At 27.1% G+C, this 8,497-nt stretch overlaps 1 protein-coding gene across 1 annotated transcript; it reads left to right on the top strand.

The window, feature by feature from the left end:
- The first annotated feature begins 219 nt into the window (after positions 1–219).
- Positions 220–8,135, top strand: LOC142240987 (uncharacterized). Its single transcript, XM_075312728.1, has 2 exons — positions 220–883; positions 6,828–8,135. The coding sequence occupies exons 1-2, from the start codon at positions 842–844 to the stop codon at positions 7,917–7,919; spliced, it is 1,134 nt and encodes a 377-aa protein (XP_075168843.1). The 5' UTR covers positions 220–841; the 3' UTR covers positions 7,920–8,135.
- The last annotated feature ends 362 nt before the right edge of the window (positions 8,136–8,497 follow it).

Below are 8,497 nucleotides of genomic sequence, written 5' to 3'. Positions count from 1 at the left end.
TAAAACTACGATGCTTATCTCATTTATTGATTTCCCTTTCGCCATACTATTCACGTACAAACTTTTTTTCTAATGTTTTTAGCCTTATTGTTTATAAAACAATTTAAATGATGGCAACTCTACCTCTTGAATATATGTAAAGGCCACATTAGAGGACTACAGTGAACGCCACTCATTCATTGTGCTAACAGAATAACACACAGTGTACGCAAATGTTCATAAATTGTTAGAGGCCTTATGGAAATGTAGTCTTGTGCCAAAAGGAGAACTCTCTAGGCTAAGTAGTCTTTTATCCTCGCCTGTACTGTGCAACACACAAAAACAAATGACCGAAACCCCTAGAATATCAAGCAGAAGGCATGTAGCTTGGGGAACCTCACAATGGTTTACTAACAGGCTTCATCTACGTCCTCGTATATTTGTGACCGAATGGGTGTTAAGCTGTTAAAAGCTTTACTGTGTCGGCAAACGGACACCAACAGAAGACAATAGAGCAACATATAGAGAGAGTGTGTATGTAAGCGCCAAAGCCTCCCCTCCCCCCCTTCCATACAGTAGGCCACTACAGTTTACCATGGTAATGCAGTCATTTCATTGGGGTTCACGGTGTCAGACGGCCATAGAAGAACCAACCGATACTTGGTCTTGGTCGATTACGGGTCGGTCGGTCGATGGTTTTGTTTCTTCCGTGAAATATGACCAAACAGTGCAGGAAGTTTTCAAAACACCAAAAAGCCAGGACATAGACCCAAATTAGTGGTGTCCATTTTCATTTTATTTCATTGGTAATGGCTTTGAGAATATTAAATGAAAATTCAATAACTCCAGTAAAGACAAAAAAATGTCTCATCTATTGAAACGTACAAAAAAGTCCTGCATTAAGGTAAGTGTCCTTTTTGAGTTACCGACCCATAAGCGAAATATTTAAATTCTAAAGAAAGCGATTAACAACGAAAATAAATTCCATTTATTCCTGTTGTATATTTTTGGCTAAGGACTATTAAAAAAAATCAATATTAATTGTGTGTGTTGGATTTTACGAAATGAAAGGATAATTCTTGGAACCATGATTATTTAATGACCAGTGAAAGGTAATGAAAAGCTTAAGGACTTAAACAGAAGAAACAAATAAAAGTTATTCACAACTATTTGTGGCAAAAAGAAATGTGATTGTGAGGGTGTCAGTGTTGGTGATGGATTTTTTCAATGGAAATACAACTGCAATATCATACAAATACATGTAAAAAAACAGCATTTTAATAAGTACTACGAAAAGTACTACAAACTATCAAGTAAAGCAAAAAGGTGTTAATTTAAAATTTTAACTGACTTTCAAAACTTGATAAACTTAAACAGAGAGTAATTAATACGATATTGGAATATTAACAATTTTTTTAAATAAAATTTTGACAGAATTTTCTCTCGAAATTAAATTTTGAAAAAATTTTCTATAGAAATAAAATTTTGACAAAATTCTCTGTTGAAACACAATTTTGACAAAATTTTTTATAAAAATAAATTTTTTATAAAAATAAAATTTGTCCCAAATACATACATTTAAATATCACTCGATCTGGACAGAATTTGATAGACTTCTACAAAATCTATAGACTTAAAATTTAAGTCGGCTAATGCACTAGGGTGGAACACAATGTTAGTAAAAAAAATATGAGAAACATTTAAATCTGAAGCAATTTTAAGGAAACTTCGCAAAAGTTTATTTATGATTTGTCGCTCGATATATATGTATTAGAAGTTTAGGAAAATTAGAGTCATTTTTACAAGTTTTCGACTAAGCAGTGGCGATTTTACAAGGAAAATGTTGGTATTTTGACCATTTTTGTCGAAATCGGAAAAACATATATATGGGAGCTATATCTAAATCTGAACCGATTTCAACCAAATTTGGCACGCATAGCTACAATGCTAATTCTACTCTCTGTGCAAAATTTCAACTAAATCGGAGCAAAAAATTGGCCTCTGTGGTCATATTTGTGTAAATCGGCCTAAAGCTATATATGGGAGCTATATATAAATCTGAACCGATTTCAACCAAATTTGGCACGCATAGCTACAATGCTAATTCTACTCCCTGTGCAAAATTTCAATTAAATCGGAGTAAAAGATTGGCCACTGTGGTCATATGAGTGTAAATCGGGCGAACGATATATATGGGAGCTATATCTAAATCAGAACCGATTTCAACCAAATTCGGCACACTTGACTACACTACTAATTGTACTCCTAGTGCAAAATTTCAACCAAATTGGGCTAAAACTCTGGCTTCTGCGACTGTATTAGTCCATATCGGGCGAAAGATATATATGGGAGCTATATCTAAATCTGAACCGATTTCAATAAAATTTGGCACACTTGACTATAGTACTAATTGTTCTTCTTGCGCAAAATTTCAAGCAATTAGGGTAAAACTCTGGCTTCTGGTGCCATATAAGTCCACATCGGGCGAAATATATATATGGGAGCTATATCTAAATCTGAACCAATTTCTTCCAAAATCAATAGGTATCTATTCTGAGCCAAAACAAATACTTGTGCCAAATTTGAAGTCGAATGGACTAAAACTGCGACCTAGACTTTGATTACAAAAATGTGTTCACGGACAGACGGACATGGCTATATCGACTCAGGAGCCCACCCTGAGCATTTTTGCCAAAGACACCATGTGTCTATCTCGTCTCCTTCTGGGTGTTGCAAACATATGCACTAACTTATAATACAGTGTGGTGCAGGGTATAAAAAATTTGACAAAATTTTTTATAAAAATAAAATTTTGGCATAACTTTCTATAGAAATAAAATTTTGACAAAATTTTCTATAGAAAAAAAATGTTGACAAAATTCTCCGCTGAAACACAATTTTGACAAAATTTTTTATCAAAATAAAATTTTGACAGAATTCTTTATAAAAATATAATTTTGACAAAATTCTCCATTGAAACACAATTTTGACAACATTTTTTATAAAAATAAGATTTTGACAAAATTTTCTATAGAAATAAAATTTTGACAAAATTTTCTATAGAAATAAAATTTTGACAAAATTTTCCATAGAAATAAAATTTTGACAAAATTTTCTATAGAAATAAAATTTTGACAAAATTTTCTATAGAAATAAAATTTTGACAAAATTCTCCATTGAAACACAATTTTGACAAAATTTTTTATAAAAATAAAATTTTGACAAAATTTTTTTAAAATAAAATTTTGACAAATTTTTTTTTAATAAAATTTTGACAAAATGTTCTATAGAAATAAAGTTTTGACAACATGTTCTATAGAAATAAAGTTTTGACAAAATTTTCTATAGAAATAAAATTTTGACAAAATTTTCTTTAGAAATAAAATTTTGACCAAATTTTCTATCGATATAAAATTTTGAAAAATTTTTCTTTTTAAATAAAATTTTGACAAAATTTTCTATCGATATAAAATGTTGACAAAATTTTCTATCGATATAAAATTTTGACAAAATTTTCTATAGAAATAAAATTTTGACATTTTTTATAAAAATAAAATTTTGACAAAATTTTCTATAAAAATACAATTTTGACAAAATTTTCTCTAGAAATGAAATTTTGACAAAATTTTCTATAGTATTAAAATTTTTAGAAAAATTTCTGTAGAAATAAAATTTTGACAAAATTTTTTATAAAAATAAAAATTTGACAAAATTTTGTATAAAAATAAAATTTTGACAAAATTTTTTATAAAAAATAAAATTTTGACAAAATTTTCTACAGAAATAAAATTTTGACAAAATTTTCTATAGAAATAAAATTTTGACAAAATTTTCTATAGAAACAAAATTTTGACAAAATTTTCTATACAAATAAAATTTTGACAAAATTTTTTATAAAAATAAAATTTTGTTAAAATTTTCTACAGAAATAAAATTTTGACAAAATTTTCTATAGAGATAAAATTTTGGAAAAATTTTCTATAGAAATAAGATTTTGACAAAATTGTCTATAGAAATAAAATTTTGACAAAATTTTCTATCGATATAAAATATAGAAATAAAATTTTGACAAAATTTTCCATAGTAATAAAATTTAAAAAAAAAATTATAAAAATACAATTTTGACAAAATTTTCTCTAGAAATGAAATTTGACAAAATTTTCTATAGAAATAAAATTTTTAAAAAAAATTTCTATAAAAATACAATTTTGACAAAATTTTCTCTAGAAATGAAATTTGACAAAATTTTCTATAGAAATAAAATTTTGACAAAATTCTCCGTTGAAACACAATTTTGACAAAATTTTCTACAGAAATAAAATTTTGACTAAAATTTTTATAAAAATAAAATTTTGGCAAAATTTTCTATAGAAATAAAATTTTGACAAAATTTTCTATAGAAATAATATTTTGACAAAATTGTCTATAGAAATATAATTTTGACCAAGTTTTCTATCGATATAAAATTTTGACAATTTTTTTTTTAAATAAAGTTTTGACAAAATTTTCCATAGTAATAATATTTAAAAAAAAAAATTCTATAAAAATACAATTTTGACAAAATTTTCTATAGAAATAAAATTTTGATAAAATTCTCGATTGAAACACAATTTTGACAAAATTTTTTATAAAAATAAAATTTTGACAAAATTTTCTACAGAAATAAAATTTTGACAAAATTTTTTGTAAAAATAAAATTTTGACAAAATTTTCTATAGAAATAAAATTTTAACAAAATTTTCTATAGAAATAAAATTTTGACTAAATTCTCCGTTAAAACACAATTTTGACAAAATTTTTTATTAAAATAAAATTTTGACAAAATTCTCCATTGAAACACAATTTTGACAGAATTTAAAAAAAAAATTATAAAATTTTGACAAAATTTTCTATACAAATAAAATTTTGACAAAATTTTCTACAGAAATAAAATTTTGACAAAATTTTCTATAGAAATAAAATTTTGACAAAATTTTCTATAGAAATAAAATTTTGACAAAATTTTCTATACAAATAAAATTTTGACAAAATTTTTTATAAAAATAAAATTTTGTTAAAATTTTCTACAGAAATAAAATTTTGACAAAATTTTCTATAGAAATAAAATTTTGAAAAAATTTTCTATAGAAATAAGATTTTGACAAAATTGTCTATAGAAATAAAATTTTGACCAAATTTTCTATCGATATAAAATTTTGAAAAATTTTTCTTTTTAAATAAAATTTTGACAAAATTTTCTATCGATATAAAATTTTGACAAAATTTTCTATAGAAATAAAATTTTGACAAAATTTTCCATAGTAATAAAATTTAAAAAAAAAAAAATTATAAAAATACAATTTTGACAAAATTTTCTCTAGAAATGAAATTTGACAAAATTTTCTATAGAAATAAAATTAAAAAAAAAAAATCTATAAAAATACAATTTTGACGAAATTTTCTCTAGAAATGAAATTTGACAAAATTTTCTATAGAAATAAAATTTTGACAAAATTCTCCGTTGAAACACAATTTTGACAAAATTTTCTACAGAAATAAAATTTTGACTAAATTTTTTATAAAAATAAAATTTTGGCAAAATTTTCTATAGAAATAAAATTTTGACAAAATTTTCAATAGAAATAATATTTTGACAAAATTGTCTATAGAAATAAAATTTTGACCAAATTTTCTATCGATATAAAATTTTGACAAATTTTTCTTTTTAAATAAAATTTTGACAAAATTTTCCATAGTAATAAAATTTAAAAAAAAAAATCTATAAAAATACAATTTTGACAACATTTTCTATAGAAATAAAATTTTGATAAAATTCTCGATTGAAATACAATTTTGACAAAATTTTTTATAAAAATAAAATTTTGACAAAATTTTCTACAGAAATAAAATTTTGACAAAATTTTTTATAAAAATAAAATTTTGGCAAAATTTTCTATAGAAATAAAATTTTAACAAAATTTTCTATAGAAATAACATTTTGACAAAATTCTCCGTTAAAACACAATTTTGACAAAATTTTTCATTAAAATAAAATTTTGACAAAATTCTCCATTGAAACACAATTTTGACAGAATTTAAAAAAAATAATAAAATTTTGACAAAATTTTCTATAGAAATAAAATTTTGACAAAATTTTCTATAGAAATAAAATGTTGAGAAAATTTTCTATAAAATAAAATTTTGACAAAATTTTCTATAAAATAAAATTTTGACAAATATGACATATATGTTTATAATATATGTTGGCATCCAAGCATATTATATTTACAAAAATTGTATGTCCTAAACATAAATAATATCTTCTAACATATATGTTCCAAACATGTTGTGCTATTTTTGAACATTATATGCTTGCCACAAGTCATTGAGAACGATGGCAAAAATTAATGAATTCGGCTTCGAATTGCTTCCCCACCCACCGTATTCTCCAGATCTGGCCCCCAGCGACTTTTTCTTGTTCTCAGACCTCAAAAGGATGCTCGCAGGGAAAAAATTTGGCTGCAATGAAGAGGTGATCGCCGAAACTGAGGCCTATTTTGAGGCAAAACCGAAGGAGTACTACCACAATGGTATCAAAAAATTGGAAGTTCGTTATAGTCGTTGTATCGCTCTTGAAGGGTACTATGTTGAATAATAAAAACGAATTTTGACAAAAAATATGTGTTTTTCGGCTAACATATTTGGCAAATAAACCCGATCATTTTGTTCGTTCACAAACTGCTCAATTTGGAATGGTTTTTCATCAGGCTACCTCTAAAACCTCTGATATATCTATGATTTCTCTCATACTGTCCTACTACTGGTTTGGTAATAAATCTACAATCTGATTTCTCTTTCTTTCTTTTTAGTTAATGCGAAAATTATCAAGTAAACAGATTTTCCTTAAACGTCTCGAGGAGGAAGAGATCTCACAAGATGTGGACATATCATTGGAGGCCAGAGAGAAAGATGTTAATCAGAATGTGCAAATTACACCAAAGAAACGTTCACCGCGTGGCAAATCAAAGAAACCAGCAGAAGATGAAGAAACAACTGCACGATCCTTGGAAGATCTATCCAAAGAGAGTGTTAAGAGAAAATTGACCATACATTTTGAAGAGCTGAATAGTGATAAACCCGTCCTACAAAGTTTAACCTCAAAATTATTCCTTACCGCCGATGGTTATGAATTTCGTCGCTTGCAACAATTACGAAGTGATACAGCTTCAGAAATTATACCCTACGATCCAAAATTTAGTGAAACGGCCATAAATGAAGATGACGAAGAAGAAAAACGCCAAAGACCCAAGTCATTCATCAATAAAGCCGTCGACGACGACGATGATGAGGAGAATGACGATGGATCTAGAATTGAGGTTGTTTTTGAAAAAGTCAAGTACAAAGAAGATGTACGATATCTAAGACATACACCGTCCACTTGTAGCCTAGATAATTATATAATCAATGATGATGCAAATGATGAGGATCATGAGAATATATTGAATACTACCAATAATACCATCTGCAATAGATTCAATGGTAGTCATGGTAATATTAATCTCAATTGTCTTCAATCAACTGGCAAAGGTAGCGACACCTATATCACTAGAGGCCTTGAAACGCATAACAATCTCCTTATCAAAGATCCTTGCGATGAAAGTGAAAAGGTTCCCGGTCAACTACAAAATCATCAGCAATACCAACAACAATCGAATCATATACTTCCACTCAATGTTAGTTTAGGTTGTATCACCGATGGTAACTATCATCAGCTGTTTATTGGTGAGGAAAGAGATTATTTTTATAAATTAACACCCGTGGTAAAATGGGATATCAATGGAAATTCTCTAGAAGATGATGATGATTTTCCGAGTTTTGATATGAATGCCAATGATTCACCAGCAAAATCAAGTTTACGTTCAAGTTCTACTACTCTGGAAACTTGGTTGGATCTGGAGTAGAGATGAGGAAGAAGCTAATCACGCTCTCATTGTTGTATATTCTTATACTTTTTTTATATATACTTATATAAAGTGTCCTTAAAATATTATCATCATGCCTACCATAGATATGTAAATTTATATTCTGCACAATATTCCTACTAAGCGCCCTGTTTAGAATCAAGAAAAAAAAACAGATATGCAATATTAAACAATTTATTATCCATGAAGAATGAAGGATGGTGTTTCTTACTTGGGAAATTGTAAGTATAAGGAGCAATAATGTATTCGCATAGTTTCGACAAAGGCTAAAAGGAGTCCTCGGATTTCCTACCTCTCATGTTCGCAGAAATATTCCTAAGCCAGCATTCGGCTCGTTATGAACAGTGACAGAAGAAACATTCCAAGGTTTCATCGTCTTCGGTAAACATCCGACTTGTGGATTGGATTAGGGTTAGATTGAGAAGAGGATTCAGATTTCCTTGTCCCAAGTCGGTTGCAAAACCCATCTATGCCTGTTTTTGGCTTGTCGTTACACTCTAACTTTATTCCATAATATCCTTCCTTTATTTCACGAAGTCGATGTCCTTAACGAAGAG

Source organism: Haematobia irritans, chromosome 5, assembly GCF_050003625.1.
Source record: "Haematobia irritans isolate KBUSLIRL chromosome 5, ASM5000362v1, whole genome shotgun sequence".
Taxonomy (NCBI): Eukaryota; Metazoa; Arthropoda; class Insecta; order Diptera; family Muscidae; genus Haematobia; species Haematobia irritans.
The sequence above is the reverse complement of the archived record's forward strand: the minus strand, read 5'-3'. Positions and strand labels throughout refer to the sequence as shown.

Coding starts and splice junctions, on each gene's coding strand:
- LOC142240987 (XM_075312728.1), top strand. CDS start 842: ATGTCTCATCTATTGAAACGTACAAAAAAGTCCTGCATTAAG. Junction 884..6,827: donor CAAAAAAGTCCTGCATTAAG/GTAAGTGTCCTT, acceptor CTTTCTTTTTAG/TTAATGCGAAAATTATCAAG.